The 21,927-nt window shown below is 36.5% G+C and overlaps 1 protein-coding gene across 4 annotated transcripts in view; it reads right to left on the bottom strand.

Moving 5' to 3' along the window:
* Nucleotides 1–21,927, bottom strand: part of NOL4 (nucleolar protein 4) — a 450,364-nt gene that overhangs the window by 285,979 nt on the left and 142,458 nt on the right. For all 4 annotated transcript variants that reach the window (XM_061130798.1, XM_061130797.1, XM_061130799.1 and 1 more), the window contains one exon: nucleotides 20,620–20,752. In XM_061130798.1, the coding sequence (XP_060986781.1) occupies nucleotides 20,620–20,752 (133 nt within the window). The remainder of the gene's footprint in view (nucleotides 1–20,619; nucleotides 20,753–21,927) is intronic.

Below are 21,927 nucleotides of genomic sequence, written 5' to 3'. Positions count from 1 at the left end.
TTGCCTGAGGCCAATTCATCTGGAAAGCCTAGTTTCTGCCTGAGAGGCAATGTGGCTAGTAGAAGGATTTGAAAAACCAAGCACACACAATTTAACATCAAAACATTGCTCCATCAAATATTTCACCTTAACAGTTTCCAAAGTACACAACTTTTGCACAGTCTGTTGTGTCTGCAGGAAGTGCTCGTGTGTGTGTCCTTTTTCACCTGAGAACTGATGTTCATCTTCTGGACCTATGTCACTTCTGAGTGGTATTTCCAGCTCCTCCAAGTGAAAGTGAAAGTTGCTTAGTCATGTCCCACACTTTGTGACCCCATGGACTATAGAGTCCATGGAATTCTCCAGGTCAGAATGCTGGAGTGGGTGGCCTTTCCCTTCTCCAGGGGACCTTCCCAACCCAGGGATCAAACCCAGGTGTCCCGCATTGCAGGCGGAATCTTTACCAGCTGAGCCAGCAGGGAAGGCCGTCTATGGCCAGGTTAAATCCAGGCCACTGCTCTACTATCTCATGAGGAAGTATACTTCTCGCAGAGGTTGTTACAATTTGTAAGGATAAATCTAGTCATGTATCCCCCACCCCACTAGACTCTATATCAGTGTTAACAGTATAGACCCCTTTTCTGCTTTGCACACTACTAAATTTCTAACACTTCATATAGTAGTTCTCATACATAGTAGATGGTCAATAAATTCTTCTTGCAAATGACTATATTATCTTATTGGTTCCTATCACAGATTATGATTTTGCAAAGCAAGTATTACTCCTAATTGAAAATGGAGGGTTCTTGGACTAATAGTATGTAAAATGGCATGCATCAGGAATACATAGGTCACATCATAGAAACTGGATCTAAACTTTGGTCCTATGCATCCTGGTCCACTGCTGTCCATCATGCCATGCCCTTGTTCATTGTCATTGCCACCTTTAATAATAGTTGGAATCTAGTTTATAAAGAATTCTTAGTAAATGCTTGCTTAACAAGGTAAAATATTATTTTATAACCAACAGAGCTATAGTTTAATGGGAATAAAAGAGGAGACATGGTTTAATTTGGCAATAAAATGTGATCCAAAAAACTATCTTGCTTATTAAACATCATGATAGTATTATTATAATATCATCACAATAGGATAAGAAACATTTTTCAAAAGAAAGTGAAAATACCTAGTCTGTTGAACTTATTTATAAACTGTTCACACCCAGAATAACATTCTGTAGTCTTTTTTTAAGAAAGCAGGGATAGACCCTTATCTATAAATGTAAATGCAGAAGTTGGCCCATTTACAGATTGGCTGGCTGACAAGTCCTCTAACACATGTAGGGATACTGACAATTGTTAGACAAAAAAATATGCCCAAGTGGTAAATGGTTCTATTATTAACCACTCAATTTACCAAATATAAATTCTCAAAACCACAAGCTCTCACAATCGTCTAACAATTTTACCTGTCTAATTTGTTCTTTACTTCGTAAATGCAAGTAATTTTAATTTATAGTATTAAAAGTTTTCTTTTGAAGTTTGATGTTTTATTTCAAAAGTTTGCTCACATTTGTGTAGCACTGAATATAAGTCTACTTCACTTAATCTGGATAATTTCCACCTTCTGTATCCTTTGATACCATTTTTTAAAAAGTTTTATTACATTCACATGACTCTTATTGTTATATAAAGTATGCTATTTTAAGACATGTGACTTGTCTGATTGATATTTCAAAATAGCCTATTCATCTAGATGCTTTATGCAGGAAAACGGTACTCTATCCAAAAAGTTGTACATTTTTTTTTTTTTTATTTCATACAAAGCAGAGCTGAAATGTTATCCCCCAAAAGCTTATTGGCATAACAAATCATTATTGGCATAGCGGATGGTCATGAATGACAAGTGCTTTTTTTCCCCCTCTTCTGCCAAACTTTGGTCTTATTATTTAGAATAAAGCACAGTAAAGTAAAATGCGAAGATTCAAAACAAGGAGTGCAGTAGAGGAGGTAAATTACAATTTCTCATTGTCCTTTCCATACAAGGAAAGAATGGGGGAAATGAAAGAAATTGTCAAAAGTCAATTACATATTTAACAGATAAAAGGAAATATGAATTTTAAACACAGGGCAATTACTGTCAAGAATACTATTGAAATACACAGAATTTAAGTTTGCTACTCCCACTTTAGAAAGCTAGGCAAAATCAATAGATTTCAATGGCTAGAAATAATATTTTAATTTCTTCATAACAATGCAGAAACAAAGATACACGCATGAAAATAGTGAAGTATGCGGACACATCTACAAGTAGCTATTATAGACACATTAAAAAGCACAGGAAATCGTAAAGTATTAGAATATTAATGCTTTGTTCAGAAAATAAGAACTTGATGGGATGGTTGAGCATGCATGGCATAAAATAATGTGTGTAAGTAAGCACAATTACAGAATATAATAATGCAAACCTTGCAGACTTGGGTGTGGGGCAACTTGAAAACTCATCTTTAAAGACACAGGCTCCAGATCCAGAATTCCTGTGTTCACATCTTAGCACTTAGCAACTGGATAAAGATAGTAACCTAGCCTCGGCTTCTTCATCTATACCATGAAAATAAAAGCTTCCACTGCTTCATAGGATTGATGGGAAGTTAATTCTTGGGTGGGACAGTATCTGGCATATTGTAAGCAGTCAAGATGCTTTATTTTTCCTTATCATCTATCTTCACTTCCATATGGAAATATGTAAAACAATAATCTGATTTTTATATGGTTGAATCCAGATAATAGTTTAGATATTTTTCATCAGCTCTAAAATAGAATTATGCACATGACATGTACAGATGTGAGAGCTGGACCATAAAGAAAGCTGAGTGTTGAAGAAATGATGCTTTCAAATTATGGTGTTGGAGAAGACTCTTGAGAGTCCCTTGGACTTCAAGGAGATCAAACCAGTCAATCCTAAAGAAAATAAACCCTGAATATTCATTGGAAGGACCGACACTGAAGCTGAAGCTACAACACTTTAGGCACCTGATGCGAAGAGTCGACTCATTGGAAAAGACCTTGATGCTGGGAAAGATGGAGGGCAAGAGGAGAAGGGGGTGACAGAGGATGTGATAGTTAGATAGCATCACTGACTCAAGGGACAAGAATCTGAGTAAAGTCTGAGAGATAGTGAAGGACAGAGGAGGCTGGCATACTGCAGTCCATGGGGTCACAAAGGGTCAGACATGACTTAGCAACTGAACAACAAGATGACATTTTAGTTAGATAAACCACTCATGCTGCTGACATTCATTGAGAGTTAGCGCGTCCTCCCTGACACCAATTTAGAACACTGGCCTCTGTTCAGTGAACTAAACTCCCCCATACCCACAATGCTAATCTGAGTTTTCTTGATCACTTTATCATAAATTTGAATAAAGTCACAGCTAAGCAGTTATAGGTCTTCCCTGTGCCTCAGTCGGTAAAGAGTCTGCCAGCAATGCACAAGACCCAGGTTCAATCCCTGGGTTGGGAAGATCCCCTGGAGAAGGAAATGGCAATCCACTTCAGTATTCTTGCTCTTTCCATGGACAAAGGATGCTGGTGAGCTACAGTTCATGGGGTCACAAAGAGTCGGACATGACTGAGTGACTAACATGCAAGCTGTTATGAGTTGTATAATTTCTATGATGCTAGAATCTATTCTCCAAGACATTGTTATACCATAGCAATAATGAGATGGTAGTGGCTATGTTAGTGAAATAAACCTGCACACTGAAAGATAGGCTGATGATACCTGACTGTCAAAACACTCAAAATTTCTGAAATGTATATAAACATTTGAGGTTGTCAAAGCCTTAATGATACTGCTGTTGAAGAAAATCCAAAGACCATCCAGTACCTAAGGACCTCAGGATAAATTTTATGAAAAGCACTTGAAGGAAAATAATCATTATTGTTGAAAGCACTAAAATTTTCTCTCCCTCCTCCCTTCCACCCCTCTATATACACATACATATATATGCAAATACTTACGTAGATACATACATTTGGGAAGGAATAGAAATAAGGGATCTTATAAATGATGTTCATGAAGAAGAAAGAGAGAAAGTTAATTTCACATTTTGGCAATACCTATGAGCCCTTCTGTTGATACAGTTTCTTACTAAAGGCATGGAAGATTGGCAGCAAAAAGAAGAGAGGGTGATTCTGGATGATTCGTGCAGTCAAGGCTGGAGGGGAAAACGGGGAAAGTGGGAAGTCTGCTCCTTCAGCAATCACCCTGGTTTTCTAAGCATTCATCATAGTAGTATTTTGGAATTAAAATAACTCTTTAAAGAAGTGAAAGGCTAGTGGGAAAAAGACAGGGATGTCTCATCATTGTTTAATCCCTTTCTCCAGTATGAGAAACATTTAAACCAGTTTAGAGATACACACATCATCAACTCAATGGACATGTATTTGAGAAAACTCTGGAAATTGTCCAAGACAGGGAAGCCTTGCATCCTGCAGTCCATGGGGTGGCAAAGAGTTGGACATGACTCAGCGACTGAACGACATCAGTGATACATAGAAAATAATGGAGTCCTGTTTATTTTTTTAAAGAAAAATGATTCATATCAGGATGAAGGTAACAGAAAATGTTATAGAGGAAAAAGAGAATCCAAAAAGGTAAATACTCAGAGTGTTCTGGGACTGGACTTAATCTTACAGAGGAGTTATCTAGGCTTCTCAATTTTCAGATGTAGGAATGGGTCTCCAAATATGTTAATTCTTAAACAAGGCTGCAAAATTAGTTACTGGCAGAGTTGGGACAAAAATTCAGGTCTCAACATTTAAGAGTTGTTTTATGTTGCCTTGTGAGTGAATTCACTCTCAGATCTCCAAGCTAGTTTTTTATTCCATTGCTCCTGACAAGATTTGGGAGGCAGACAAGGGAGACAGCATAGACAGTAGCAGGAAGTCCAAAGTAAGATGTAAAGAAGACAGCTGACTACTCAACTCACGGGCTAGCAAAATCAACTACATATCTAATATTTGGTAGTAAAAAGCGGATCTAAGAGTTGAATACATTTTCACTATAGAAGTAAGCAAATGAAGAAGAAACTTTAAAACATCATTTCAATTAAAAATCTACATTCTACTGTATGTCAAACACTGCTTGCTGTTGTTTAGTTACTGAGTCACATCTGATTATTTTGCGACTCCATGGACTGTAGTCTGTCAGGCTCCTCATATCCATGGATTCTCAAGGCAAGAATACTGAATTGGGGTTGCCATTCCCTTCTCCAGGGGATCTTTGTGACCCAGGGATCAAACCCCCGTTTCCTGCATTAGCAGGCAGATTCTTTACCAGAACACAAGGATGCGCAGTGAGTGAGTGAAAGTCGCTCAGTCATGTCCAACTCTTTGCGACCCCATGGACTATACAGTCCATGGAGTTCTCCAGGCCAGAGTACTGGAGTGGGTAGCCTTTCCCTTCTCCAGGGTATCTTCCCAACCCAGGGATCAAACCCAGATCTGCCAGCATTGCAGGCAGATTCTTTAACAGCTGAGCCACAAGGGAGGAAATTCTTTACCAGCATGCAAGGAAAATTTCTTATGGTCAATTTAGCCTCATTTTGTAACTGCTTTATCTATATACAATTCTCATGCAACAGCAGCTTCAAAGCCTACTCAACATTGAGATTATTTTTGCCTAGAGGATAAAGTGGTTTTACAAAAAAATAATAGCTAGCCGACCCACAATAACAAGAAATTTGTACAAAAGAACCACAGCATGGCATTGGCTTTACAGTGGGAGTTTATAAAGGTTAGCCAGGTGATAGTACGAAGAAACAAAAACAATTAGGAAAAAAGGTATTTTTGCTCAAGACTTTCAAATTAGGAAAATTCAAGAGGTTCTGATTCTATAATGTGGCCAGACTCATGGATTTGTAGGTTCAGATTCTATCTGAATACGTTCACAAAGGATATGTACTTTCTAACAGCTCTTCCGTGTGACATGAATTCTTGACCTTATTTTTGTATTACTGGACAGACAAAACTCAATATTCAAAGACTAAAGGGTCTAGTATCTTCTATTTGTTTCCAATAGAATTTTGGCATCACCTAGGAGAACAGAAACATTGAACACTGGATTCACATGTAAAAAATAATAATAAGTAGAAACCTCATTTAAATAAAGTCGGAGGATCAGAAAGAGGAGTCTCACACCCTGCAATGATAACAGAGCCCAACAGGAAGAAAGATGCCTCGTTTCCTGGCACAGACTCAGCCAACAAAAAACCCATGGACTCTTCATTCACTACAATCGTCCAACTCTCTTTTGCCCTCTATAAAAGAGGGCTCCTCCTCGTGTATGTGAGGACTTCTATGAGGCTCCTCATCATTAAAGACCCCAAAATAAAACTCTGCTGAGCCTGAAAAAAACCCACCTTTGCTGGAGAATATCTGGCAGTCTATTTGTTTTATGTCAACATTTTGGAAACCATACAGAGACCAGAGAAAACACCTGAAGATTCCTGGGCTGGTGGGCAAACAAGTGTGAGACCAACAATTGAGCCCAATGCTCCTCACTGCTTTCCTGCTAACCCTGCAGTTTGCAGGTATATCTTTCCCCTCAATCTGAGTTCACACCCTGTTTGTGTTTGAAGCTGTCCAGACTTGTGATCTACTTTAAGGTTTTGTCTATCTAGTTAAGGCCTTGTCTGTATGTGATCACTCACTTAGCACTGTGGACTGATTTTACTATCAGACTGTTTCAACCAAAACTGGCTGAGAAGCCATCTGCCCATTCCTTTGGGAACAGGGGCTGCTTCACTAAATCTGTGCAAATTCAGCTATCCTGTGGGTCCAGTCTTTTGGAATACAGACTGTTTTCCGGCAACTGGCTCGAAAGCCTTTGGCCTGCCTCCTCTAGTACCACACTGTATCCTTAGACTGTTTGGTGTTAGGGCTAAAGGCTATTCACCCTGGAAGCTGTTTAAGGTGGAAACCATTTGAAATTGAGCTGTTTAAAGCTGTAGGTTATTTAAGCTGTTTGAAAATTGTTCTTGTACTCTAGACAAAAACCCCTGAGAAACAGATCCTGCTATATCTAAATATTATGAAGGTTCCCCTCCAAGACTTCTGTTTAAAATTTGTGTTGAAAAACCATGGCCTTTCCTCATGTACATTTCTAACTAAATGGACCAAAGGCAATTTAGAATATCAAAGGCCATTATGGAGAACTTTGGAAATTACCAAATTTAATTTCCTGGAAATGGAATTGGACTACATAACTCAAAAATTTCCAGAACTGAGTGCAATGTTTATTTTGATTTACTAGTATGTGCAAGTTTTCTAACTTTATGAGGAGTCTAAAACTGCCTCTCTGAAAATTAAGATTTTAAGATTGAGGCAAACAAATGATTAAAGAAAGAAAAATGGCTCCCAAAGTCCCAGGCTCTTCCTCCTTCAATTCTTTGTCTCTGATTTGGCCACTGGGGCCATCCTCTCTCTCTCCCTTGACTTCTCCCATCAGACTCAGCCTTCAGCATCATCTTCCTCCTTCCTTCCTACAACTATGCGTCCTCTATGCCCCCAATTCCCTCACCAATTCTCTCTCCAAACTCCCCCTTTTTCTGAAACTCTTCCCTTTCCCTTTTTACCTGAAATTACCTGGATCTGCTGCTTTAAAATGAAACCCTCTGAGGATCCAGAGGCTAAACTCTTAATTACTTATATTCCCTGGACTAAAGCTGAACTGTAAGCCATAGTCAAAGATCTTCCTAAAGAAACTGAAGATCTTGACAGACTTGCTGAGGAATTTAATATGATCATTTAAACTTATCAACCTGGTTTCTTAGATTTATATCAGTTCACTTATAAGGCTGTTGGTAAAGGTCAGGTGCAGCACTGAATGAAAGCCACTAATTGGGAAAGGTCTCTGGAATTAAAATCAGGAGACCAGCCTGCTAACTTACATACAAGCAGGTTTAAGCATTTGCTAGGCGACTTCATCGAGCTTCCCCAAGGGCTTTCCCAAAGCTTGCTAACTGGAATAAGATTTCAGCCTGCAAACAAAAATCTGATGAACCTGTTCATGACTTTACAATCAACTTCAGATTATTTTTAGAGAAATTCTGATCTTCCTTCAGATTTTGGTCCCTCCCAGGTAGTTTGTAACTCTCTGTTTATTTGTGGGCTGAACTGGGACCTTTCTCTTCTAGTAACCTGGACCAAGATAGAATGGGAACTATGTCCACTTCAGATTTAGTTAATTTGGCAAACCAGTCCTCTCACACCCTAGGTGAGTCACCTAAAAGGGAGATTACTGAAATTCTTAATCTTCACATCCAGCAAATGATGACTCCTAAACGAAATCAAAATCCTCTTGGTTTCTGCTATTATTTCAAAGAGCCAGAACATTAGAAAAGAAACTGTTACAAATTTAGGGGTGCTTTCTAACCAGTCTTGCCAACATCTTCCCAGCTCTCAATGACAAGTTTCCAAAGGACTATGGGGTTGTTCCCAATTCTCTCTCTTATTTGGCTTGGAGAAACATTTTTCCAGACTGTGGATGAACCTCTTTCAATCCTAATTGGCACTGGAGCCCCATTCTTGGTGCTCAAACATAGACACAGAGAACTAAAACAGTTCTAGTGGGAATCTCTAAGGAATCTGTCTTAAAACCTACTTACTATTCCCTTTTCTTTAGGCCTTTTGAGAAATATACACCCCATTTTTCCCTCTTTAGTTTCCAGTGCCTATACATTTATTAGGCTGGGAGTTTTTAGAGAAGTATTACGCTGGAACTTCTCTCAAAAGGAGTAAATAATTGTAGAATTTCATGGTAGTCATCAAAGTAACCAACCAGGTGAATTAAATAACCCTTTGGCATCTTTTATCTGTTCCATCTCTGATAGTACTAGAACAGACTCTAGAAACACTCTTTACTCCTACTGAATCAGTTACCAAAATCCTTTTGGACACCTCCAAATAATATTGGCAAAATTCACAGCATACATCCCATCAAAATTCAAACAGATGCCTCAAAACCTTTTCCCAGAATCAATCAATACCCTATAAGTAAAGCAGCTCTTCAAGGCATAAAACCCATAATAGAAGATTTCAAGGCTGAAAGGTTCATTATTCCTTGCCAAAGCCCCTGTAACACTCCTATTTTACTGGTGAGAAAATCTAAGGTCTGAGAATGGAGGTGTATCTAGGACTTCTAAGCAATAATCATCATTACACTCTGTTTCTAGCCCTGATAGGTTACTAGTCTTCATTCCTACCAAAGTAAATTCTTCACTGTAATTGACTTACACAGTGCATTCTTTAGTATTTCAGTTGATGCAACCGGTCAATACCTTTCTGCCTTCACTTGGGAAGGAAAACAATTCACCCAGACAGTAATGCCTCTGGGTTTTACTGAGAGCCCTTATTTCTTGCAAATGCTAAAGGCTGATCTGATATAAAGTTCCCTAGAGGTTCTACTTTGTTGCAATATGTGTATGATTTGCTTCTTTGCTCCTTCTCAAGCCTCCTCACAGGGAGATTGCATCCAAGTGGTAGAGCTTTTGGCCTTAAAGGGGCAGAAGGTTGCCAAAAACTTTGCAGTTTGTCCAAACCCAGGTTCAGTATTTATAGCATCTGACATCCAAACTAGGGCTTCACCTAGATACAGACAGGCTTCAAACTGTCCTAAATTTTCCCAAACCCAAAACTAAGTGCCAGCAGCAAGGCCTTTCTTGGGCTAGTTAGTCATTGCCGAAATTGAATTCTAAATTTCTCTCTTATGGCCAAATCTCCATGTTTTACTAGAGAACAAAAACCCCAATCAAATTCTCTGGGAATAAGTGACTTGCTTAGCCATTAAGGCCTTAAAGGAGAGTCTGGTGAACTCATCTGCCCTTGTGCATCCCAATTGTTAGATTACCTTTTTTCTTTTTCTATAACATGAAGGAAGGAAAGGAGTACTTGCCCAAAAGCATCAGACCACCATCCACCCAGAGGGGGTTACAATCAGCACCCGGACCCTGCCGCTTAGGGCTACTCGCCTAGTCTTAGGGCCATCGCCACCACTGTTTGTTTGGTTAAGACCTTCAAGAAAAGTGTTGCGGTATTTCTTTTAACCATTTTTGTACTTCATGCATTTCTGTACCATTTTTGTACCACTCCTGAATTCTCATCATGCTCACCATTTCTCATTCATCACCTCACCTCCCTATGAAGTCCTTCTAGTAATTGCTCCTCGTGTAACTCTTACATTGTAGCAACCTTAACCCTACCACTTTCCTCCCCTCTGTCACTGAGGAAGACCCCCACAACTGCTTAGCTCTAATGTAGCATCTCCTGCCACCTCGCGATGACCTACAGTAAACTTCTCTGGAGTGACCCTGTCACCGTTTGCCATCAGAGACAAAGACCTTATGAACAACACCATGTAACCTGGAAACATCACCTATTGGAAAGAGCACCTCCAGAGGAACTCCTCAAACTCAATGCAGATGTCTCTATTAGGTACTTCTAACCCTAGCCCCACCAAACTCTAAGAAATAGGTTCTTAGATTCAAATGACACATCTATAGAAAACACTGAACCCTGAATAGACCCTAAATGCATATCGTCTGGTGATATGAAAGTAAAAATTTCCTAGAACTGAAGCAGGTGAAATTTGATAAAATAACTTTCCCAAGATATCAGGACCAGGCCTGTTGGAATATATGTGGACCAAACTTTTGATGATGACATAATACTTCAGATGTCTATGATCTTGATAACATATAGCCCTGAGATTAAAAAAAAAAAAAAGTGCCTGAGAGTTCTCCCTAGTACCATTCATCATTATTCAAATCTGACCTCAATAGCTTTCTAATCTGTGCATTTTCTCTCAGACATGAAACATTACTCTTAGGAAAGTTCTTTCCTGATGCTGAGGGACAAAAAGCCATTGAAACTATATAAAACCTTACTCTTGGCCAGTGATGCTTTCAGAGGAAGAACTTGCTCAAAAGGGGAAAATGAAAAAAAAAAAAAAAAAAAAAAAATCAACAGAAATTTGAATTAAATAGAGCTGGGAGACCAGAAGGGGAAAGTCATGCCCTGTAATGACAACAGAACCCAGCTGGAAGAAGAAAGACTTCAATTGTTTCCTTGGAAGGATTCGGCCAATGACAAGCCATGGACTCTTTGTTTACTATAACACTCTCAACTTTCTTTTCCCCTCTATAGAATTATTTTCCCTCCTCTTACCACTTGGGAACTTACATGTGTCTCACCATTACAGAAGACCTCAAACTGTAATTCTCTGCTAATCCTGAATAAACTTATCTTTGATGGAGAAATATATGGCAGTCTATTTGATTTCAGTCAACACATGTAATCATTTGTGAAACAACAATCACTACCATGAAGAAAATGACAAAACACAAGAGCAATACTTGAAAACAAAGAACTAATCCAGAAGTAAAATTTCAAGTTAATCCTTTACTGATCAGATTAGACTTTCGAAGGCGAGCCTAGAATCAAGCCAATCTCCCCCAATTTTCCAGAGGCCCAGGATTGAGCTAAAATTGGACTGGTCACTGGGGTGTACAAACTTGAGATTGAAATCAATAAGCTAAATTTCTATCAAGCACTCTCTTATATGAAAAATCACTTGTATAAAATAAGAATCAAAAAGCAGAATTTTAACTTCAGATAAAAGTAAAATTTCAAATAATATGATCCTAAATACATGAAGAAAATAATATTCCCCACAAAAGCATATTAAATAAGTGCACAACTCAGCATCTTTTCTTCATACTTAATCTTTATACGTAAGTTGCTATTTCTTCTTCTGCTTTCAGAAATAGAGAATTGCTACTTAAAAGCTATTTCAAATGATTAAATACACTCACACCAAGACGCATACACAAGCATAATAATATTACACAAAAATCTAGCAATCAAAATTTCCACTAAATCAAAGTAACATTCCTTACAATTAATTAATGATTTTCTCAACACAGCTTACAATAATACATTATATTTCTGCAAATTATAATTACTTATAGAGCAACAGCAATGAAAAGAAAGCTCTCAAAAAACATTATTAGCTTAACTACCTCATTCCAGAGTTAATTCAATAAATTTACTATAAAAATTATGTTTTAATCAGCATTAGAATTTAAGGAAAAAAGCAGCATTGTATCATTTTCATGTATTTTAAACACAGAAACATATTCAGCTTAAAAACTGAGAACAGAAAACTGAAAACAGAGCTAAGAATAGGTTCAATTTTGGAAGTCAAAAACTTAAATCCATTTATGTATAAAGAAAATATATCAACACTCTTTTAAACATTTTTGCTTTGTACAAAATTTCCTGAACAATTAGAAGCAGTTAAAAGAAAACAAAGTTTGTAGAAAAATGGAAATGCCTTACTCAAGACAACACATCTACAGAGAATTTAATGTTAAGTCTTTACAAATTTTAATAGCTTTTGTACTTAACAGTCACCATCATTAAAAATTAACTACTAAATTTAATTTCCTATCACATATCCTGTTACACATCATTTTTATTAAAAACATGCTTTATTAGATTCTCCAACTAAATTAAATGGCCAATAGTCATTCTTTTTATTGCTGCTTTGTATACTTTAATAATTACCAAAAACTATTCTGTTCAGCTAAATTAGATGCAATTTTAGTCACAAACATATTTTTACTAAAATTGTATTCACATGTACACAGGGTGGTAAAAAAGAATTGCACGTGTGTGTTTTCTTAAATTAAACCCAGTGTGTGCAATATTCAGATACAGCAGGCTGTAAAATATAATAGACTAGCAGAGAGATTTTTTTAAACTAATAAAGAATGCAGTGTGCAGCAAATTTCATAACGAAGAAGACAATTTTAACTGAAACCCATGGAAACTCACACGATCCTCACCAGAAAAGAGACTCAGAAAGTGCTGGTGGTTGGTTTAGTCGCTTAGTCAGGTCCGACTCTTGTGACCCCGTAGACTGCAGCCCGGCAGTCTCCTCTGTCCATTGGATTTCCCAGGCAAGAATACTGGAGTGGGTAGCCATTCCCTTCTCCAGGGAATCTTCCTGACCCAGGGATCAAACTCGGGTCTCCTGTATTAGAGGTGGTCTCTGAATTGCAGGCAGATTCTTTACCAGTTAAGTCACTGGAGAAGCCTGACATAGAAGGTACCACTGACCAAAACCAGCATTTGAGTATGAACTATACCTGCATGACCCAATTCTGTTGCCATCTTCATATTCCAAAACTGTCAGACAGAAATTTGAGTGGTATCTTCAAAATTATAGTCTGAAGCAGTGCACCATCCTTTTCTTTAGTCATCCCATCTGAGATGGGTCTCCCTAAATCTGTATTTTTTTTTTTAAATCTGTATTTTTAAAATAAGTTCCCCAGGTAGGAGTCTACGCTGTCAGTCCAGCATATAATCTAAACAAGGACAGGAGAAAAAATGTGACTGCCACTGCAATATTGCTTTACACAGTTATTTACCTCACAACTAAATTGCTATTTTTATATTTACTCCCTTCCATGTTTACACTCAAAACAAAACTATGGTCATCTTATACATTTACTAGTCAAGGCACATGCTTGCTGTACATATGTATGCATCTTTGTTCTGAAACAGAAATATATCCCAATTTCAAAAACTTCTTGCTTTAATAATTTTCATGTTCTATCAATATTTTAAGTTATTCAGGAGTTCGAACTATTAGGTTGAGTCAATATGGCAAGTTCATATGGTTCAATCTAATATGTCATGTTCATGTTCGTATATTAGAATGCAAAATATTTACCTATTATTTGCAGATAACATGGGTTCAGTTCAAGACAACCACATTAAAAATGAGTATTGTAATAAAACAAGTCATTTGAACTTTTTGGTTTCCCGGTGCACATAAAAGTTATCCAAATACAATATGGCAGTCAGTTAAGTATACAATAGCATTATGTCTCAAAAAATAATGGATATAACTTAAAAATACTTTATACTAAAAGTGCTATCATCTGAAACTTTCGTGAGTCCATCTGTTTGCAATAGTAATATTGATCACTAAGCTTTTGCATCAGAAGTCACTGATCGCAGATCATCATAACAAATACAATAATAATAAAAAGGTTAGAAATAGCAATATTACAAGAATTACCAAAATATGACAGAGACAAAAAGTGAGCAAATGCTGCTGGAAAATTGGCACTGATATACTTGCTCGACACAGGGCTGCCATAAACCTGCAAGTTGTAAAAAACACGGTATCTGCTAAGTTCAATAAACTGAAGAGCAATATTAATAAAATGTACTGAACTACCTATAATATAGTAATAGCCTATGCAAATTATTATTTAACATTCATTAAACTGATATTTATGCAAAAAAATTTACCTGTTCTCAGCAGTAAGACCTAAAGTTCTTTTAAGTTTATTATAATTAAGCATTATTATAAGATGTATATGGGCTTCCCAGGTGGCTCAGTGGTAAAGAATCCTCCTGCCAATTCAGGAGATGCAGGCAATGCTGGTTCGACCCCTGGGTGGGGAAGATCCCCTGGAGGAGGAAACGGCAACCCACTCCAGTATTCTTGCCTGGAGAATCCCATGGACAGAGGAGCCTGGTGGGCCATGCGGTCTCAAAGAGTCAGACATGACTGAGCATACACGCAAAAGATACATAGATATAGATATATATATACACACACACAATGTTTGTATACATATACACCATATTCTAATAACTGTATGCAGATTAGCCACTAAATTCCAGTTAATTATTTTCTGTGTATCAAAAATGGCCTGACCAATTGAAGCATATCAAAACCTTTTTAGAAAACAAATATGTGGAAAGGGGAATGTTTTCAAATTCTGGCAAATGAATGATGCATTTCTAAATGCTATTAAAATTAGAAAATATATACTAGAAAGAAAAAAGTCTCCTTGAATATATTATTTAGAACTCTATCATAGGTAAGTGATGTGTAACTTGCACAGTCGTGTCCAACTCTTTGCGATTCCATGGACTGTAGCCCGTCTGGCTCCACTGTCCATGGGATTCTCCAGGCAAGAACGCTGGAGTGGGTAGCCATTTGTCTCTCCAGGAATTATAGGTAAAAGCTTAAGTAAATGAAGTAAATGTCAGTGCGCTTTAGGGGAATTCTTACCTCACAAGTTTCTTTCCCTCTTTCATTGTTTCTAGACATTACACTACTTTGCTTGGCACATGGCCATTGTTAATTTTTAATGAATAAACAAGTCATTGTTTGATACATTAATGAAGTACTAAAATATTGCAAAAATTATGTTAAAAATATCTCTATATAATTCCATTGAGTTGAGAGATAAGGCACCTTCAACACCTTTTAGAGCAATATATTCTGTGATGTCACAAACAAAGTAAAACAAAATGAGGGCCAAAGAGAAATGTATACAATTTTTCTATTGTAATCTCTTACTTTTAAAGGCAAATAAGCTAATGTGCAAAGATTTGAAAGGTGTGCCTCAACTTCTCTTTATAGTCCTATATTCTTATAGTCTTTCAAAAATGGCAAAAGGGAAAACACAATTTGTTGTGACTTAAAAATACAGAAATCCTTTGCTAGTAATAATCTAATAATATTTTTGAGTTTCATAAAGCACAAATTTTCCCTTATAAAACTATCAATAGTATACAATATGCTATTAACTCAGAATAGTAATTCAGATGCTTCTTAGAAAAGTATTTCTGTATCAGAAGAAGTTGAATATTGTGAACTGAATCTTTATGTCTATTTCTAAACCCAACTCTTTTGCCAGATATTCTTTATTAATAATAAATTACCTAAGACAACAAAAAATGAATCAGCTGTTTTTAGGTATCAATTCCAATAAATAATTTAAAAAAAGAATACTATTTTGAGCTAGTCCATGCTCCCACAAATTTCTAGGATCTAGGATTGGACAACATAAGCCTTAAGCGACATTTCTATTTATAATCCATTGAAATAGATGGAAAAACAAGAATACTTATAAATTGATGAACATTCGAGTACAGAGCACCTCTAAGCTTTTTGACCCAGGAGAGCATTTTGGAATTCCATGGGCCACAACCACTACAGAGAAGAACCTGTTGCACAATAAGCCCCTGATACTTCACCAGAGCTTAAAGGACCTCACAGTGTCCTAAGTAACTCGAATGATTATGTAATATGTTAAACAACTTTATCCTAAAGGCATTATTGAAGACAGCAAAAACGTTTTACACAGTTTAATATACTTTAATGAAAAAATGGGTGAAGGTAGTCAAAAGGAACAAACTTCCAATTTAAAATAAGTAAATTCTAGGGACTTAATGTACAGCATGGGGCCCTATAGTTAATAATACTGCACTGTAATTTGGAAATTGTTCAAAGGGTAGATCTTAAAAGTTGTCACAAGAAAAAAAAAATTGTAACTATATGAGGTAATGGATGTTAACTAGAGTTATTGTAGAGATAATTTTGTAATATATTACACACATAGTTATATTGTACATCAAAACTAATATGATGTGTTATGTAAATTATACCTCAATTTTTTTAATGAGGGTGAAATATTTCCTATACAAAGATTCAAAGTTTCTGTGCAATTTTATATTTTAATTGAGTTAGGGCATTATAAACTTAAAATAAGTAAAAGAAATTGAATATTACACATCAATTTTGACACACTTTTTTTCTTATCAAATTCATCATTCTGGTTTGTATTTTCTTCACTTTTACCTAATTATCTAGTCTGATGGCAAGATATTTCCCTTCTTTTCCTCTCTTTTTCCTATGTGCATTATATAGTTATATCTACAAACTGATTTACATTTCATATTCTTTCTTTCCCTTGATATTGAAGAGATTTAAAAATCTTCCATTACCATGTGAGATGAGAACCAAAGAAGTTTTTGCTCACTATGTCCAATAACACACTGTGACACTTAACTGTGTTATAATTATGGGAAAGAGTCCTGAAAACTGACAATATGCTATTTCAATTTCTTTACAATAATACCTTAAAGTAATTACTTAGTACTAAAGAAAATAGAACATTTTAGCTTTAAAATTTTTATATTGTTCATATTTTATGAATATTTAACTGGAGTTTCATACTTTCATATTTCCTAGCCTTCTCTCCAATTTCCATTTCTAAACTTCTCTCCACTGCCCTCTTAATATTCATCTTATTGGATCATTACCGAGATGGTCCTTCTCTGCCTACATCAGAGATGTAGTGTCCTTAACTTTGGCATGCACAGGACATTTTCAGGGTCTATAAACATTTTTGATTGTCATGGTTGGAGGTAAGCAACACTGGCACATAGTGGGTGGAGGCCAGGGATGCTTCAAAATCCCTGGACTAGACTACTCTATATTGAGGCTGTGTTTGGGTTGCTTCCATAATTGGATATGTTACATCATAAGTCCTTACCCACTGACTGCTACAGATCAAAGCATATTATCCACAGGAAAGCAATACACCCCCAGACCCAAGGCAGTCCCAGTACTCAAATGCCCACTGATTTCAAGGAGACACAAGCTAAAAGTTTTAGTAGCACGAATTCTTATTTTTACAGAGGCAGGACTTTTCCCACATTGGCTCAATGAACTGTAACCAAAAGCAAATGGTATATGTATACTTTTATTCCTTTAGATTGTGTGTTAATTAAAGGCATAGGGACCCTATCTTTTTTTACTGAACATTAGACTGTATATACGGGCTTCCCAGGTAGCACAGTGGTAAAGAATCCACCTGCCAATGCAGGGAACCAGGAGATGTGGGTTTGATCCCTGGGTCAGGAAGATCCCCTGGAGGAGGAAATGGCAACCGACTCCTGTATTCTTGCCAGGGAAATCTCATGGACAGAAGAGCCTGGTGGGCTACAGTCCATGGGGGTCACAGACCTGACATGACTGAGCATGCACTCACACATACTGTATATACATCTCAGTATTCAAGAAGCTCTTAAAAAAGGTAATATGGATGAAAAAAGCAAAAACAAGCTACTGTAAATGATTTAACCTATTTTTATAAAATGACAAAACCTTCTGAGTATGTACATCTGTGTGTAAGTGTGTGTGTGTACAGAGAAATTGAGGAACAATAGTTTGTCAGTATGGGTTACCTATGAGAGTGCCAGGGAGAAAGAGAAAAGAAAATCACAAAAAAATATGCAAAATGTATGTGACAAATCAGGATTATGGTGAAAAGTTAGATTTACATAATGGAGCAAAATTATTTACATAATAGACTATTTAAGAAGTATGTCAAATGGAGAAACTGAAAGGAAATCAAAAGCACAAAAGATCCCCTAATTAATATGATATTTATAATATAGAAGAAAAACAGCTGATAAGAAAAATAATATCATTTCATACCCTGATAAATCCTGTGAAGAACGTTAAAATTTAGGTAATAGGAGGCAAGAGTCCTGAGCTCAAGAAAGGTATCAGGGCTTGGAGAGGCAAATGTGAGACTCATTAGGGTACAGATCATATTGAAAGCCAAGTAATTTGATGTAATCATCTAGGCAGTGAGCACAGAAGAGGAGACAGAGGAGGGCTGCACCCCAGCATACTCCACCATCTATTGAACTAGACAATGAAAAAGGAACCCAGAGACAGGCCCACCAGGAAGCAAATGATGTGCGATCCTTCGGTATTAGTAACGAGAATGATGAGCATTAAGGTCGCATCAAAGAATCAGGCCTCATAAAGACTGCCAGTAGCACTCACAAGAGCAAGTAGAATGGGGCGGTGAGGATGAAAGCCTGCCTGAGATGAGCCGGGAAGAGTAGAGTGAGGAAGAGGAGATGAGACAGGTTCTCAGTTTTGCAGTAAAGAGCATTGTGGGGGTGGGGCAGAGAAAAGGGCAATGAATGCAGGGACACAGTGGGATCAATGCAGGTCTCCTAAGGAGGGTCTTTATTACATCATGTGTGTATGTTGATTCTGGGGAAAACCTGTGATGCAGGAGGAAGAAGAGGTAACTGCAAGAAGAGGAAATTGCAAGAGAAGTGTAAGGAGAAGGCATTGAACATGTAAGGGAAGGCTTAGGCTGAGGCCGGAGAAGAAACTACTAGGTGTGTCCCTATCCTTGACACATACGTCAGCGTACAATGAGAAAGGCATGAACGCCTTCTCCTAAGACGGAGTAATATTTGACATTATTCCTCCACATTTTATTAAAATCAACATATATTTATGTCACATCAACTGTCTCCTAGCCAAAGATCCATAATAGACTTCAATCAAGAAAACAAAAGATTTTCCTCATGAGAGATATCCTCTTATTATTATGATCTCCAAAATTAAGGAGTAAAGAAGATGATGGTCAGGCAAAACATGTGAATAATGTTAATAGAGTGATACACACCCACCAAACTACACACATATATATGGTTATTCCATTATCCTAGTGCTACACATTTTTCATTAAAAAACAAAATCTGAAAATCTACTAATATTTTAGAAAAAAAAAATCAATTTATATCCACACCAGAAGAACTACATTCTTAGAAATTTCCCAAATGAGCATTTTTTCTATTGCAAGAGCTGCTATACTATGTAATGAAAAAAATGTGATTTTAAAGCCACTGATGACCAATGTCCTGCTCCTTCTTTGTAACTCACGCCAACGAGGACACCATCTGAAGTGGGAATACAAGTCTGCCCTCACATTTTTAAAGACTTTCCGATTAAAACTAGGGATTTCTCGTTTGACAACATAAGAACACTAACAGCAGCTAGAAATGCAGCAATCTTGTGCAACCAGTTTTTAAATCAAGTATCAGAGAAAACAAGTAAAGAGCTTTATTTGCTATCAACAGATGCAGGCACAAAAATACAGTAAAAAATCTCATGTAAATTTGTTAATTACAGGAATAATAAACTATTTTTGAATAAAATTGGACAATTTCCTTCTATTTGTAACCCTGAATTTTTATCCACAATTACCAAATAAGGAACAGTTCCTTGCATACAGGATATTATATTTACAAAGATAGTTTTAAAAAATCTCTGAATATACTAAAGTGTTCATTGCTAAGCCTTCTCTACATGTCCAGTTTTCTCAACCTTAACTGCTTTATCAAGGATAATGCAATGACTCAGGAATCATCAACAGACCCAGAAATGAAAGATCATGATCATTCTTTCCTCTAGAGCTGAATAAAACAGCTCAAAATCGCAGCAAAAATCTTCTTACCCAGCAAAATCACTATGGTAAAATTGTTCTTTTATAGCAATTGTTTTTTGGCTATTCCTTTGTCTTTTAGTAAAATCAAAACATCCTAATTAATCTCTGACCATTATTAAACTCTTTATTCAGTCAGGAGAATAATGGTCCAAGAAACCGAAGCTAGAAAATATCACAGAAACCCAAAGTCCACTAACGTAACTCATTGTAAGCTCAGAGTGCAAAACATGGGCAAGCTCGAATTTTATAACTAGCATTTACAGTTTTAATCCAAGTAGTTGAATCTAAGAATAATGACATGGATAACATAACCTGAGTGTACAGAAAAAAAGTCTCCATAGAAACAGATAAAAAAATTGCCACCAGAATAAGAAGCAGTTGTTTTAGTCAGTTCTGATCCAGGATTATGTTATTGTTTTATTTGCTCAGTTTGAAAGGCTTACCATCTTGTTGGCCATGAAGAGCCTGGGGACTTTGCATCCTTTCCTCAAGATTGGAGCTGAGGTCAGAATTCACAGCTGACATCCGTGTTGAATCACTCATATCAAATTCATCACTTTCTATTGAACTTTCATCCTGAAAATGGTTTTAACATATCATCAAGTATCATAAAATATAATATACTCAGATAATGACTATTTTATCTATCGGATCAATTAAAGTTTAGCCAGTAAGTAAGCTTTTATGGGGCTCAGTTAAATGTTAACATGAATAGATGCTTGAAATAACAAATAAGACATGAAGACTTGTGAAGATTCAATGTGTCTTTGTACACAGGAAGATATAAAAGGTTTAAAGTAATGTATTTGGGAAGGATGTAGTTGAGGAATTATCTGAATAATGAAGGAATGTATTTTTTTAATTATCAAAAAACTTTCTAAGAGTCAATCACAAAACATAGCATAAAAAGAAACATTTTGATTCTTAATGACAATAAAATATTATAAGCAAAAATCTGACACTGTAATAAAAAATCTGAACTGAAAAATTTTTATTGGCAAACAGAATAGAATCTACTTAAAGAAAAATTTACATGCTTAGATTCAAAGTCCTCATTAGTCAGAAAACAAGTTAATCTTAGTACAGCCTTTCTTCCTTGCAAGGGAATACAAATGGCATTACAACAAAAAGTTCTAAGTAAAAGTACAAAAGATTCAGAAGCCAAACTTCAACCGAAAGCCAGATCAGCAAATGGCTAAATTCCCGAAAGGCAAAGCTGCCAAATTGTCAATTCATCAAAAAATCTATCAAATATTAAGTTAAAACAAATGTATGCTATGTTGCTATAATCACTTTCTGGACGCAAATTCATTTGGGAGAACTGATTTTCAGATAAATGCTATGCGCTTATGTAGGCAGAAAGGCCTGAGAAACTTGTGTCAAATACCAAAAATGTTTCACTGAAACCACTAGGTTTAACTTCAACTCATAAATATTTGATCTCAGAGTTTAACATGTAAGCAATGATTATCAGTAGCAGCAGCAGTAGTACTGCTAATTATATCACAGACTCTGTTATTTAGTTGTTCACTTATGTCAGCTTCATCCAACCTGTGAGTTACCATTTACCCAGTTAACTCGTTGTGAAATTTACCCAGCATTTACCCAGTTAACACATTGTGAAATTGAGGCACAGAGCAGTTAGATAACTGATCACACTATTACACACCAGAACTTGGATTCTTTATGATGTCACCCAGGCTTGAGAAAAGAGCTTCTTTGAATAGAAAGTGTTCCCTTGGCTTCATAAA

This window comes from Dama dama, chromosome 27 (assembly GCF_033118175.1).
Source record: "Dama dama isolate Ldn47 chromosome 27, ASM3311817v1, whole genome shotgun sequence".
In the NCBI taxonomy this organism is placed as follows: domain Eukaryota; kingdom Metazoa; phylum Chordata; class Mammalia; order Artiodactyla; family Cervidae; genus Dama; species Dama dama.
The sequence above is the reverse complement of the archived record's forward strand: the minus strand, read 5'-3'. Positions and strand labels throughout refer to the sequence as shown.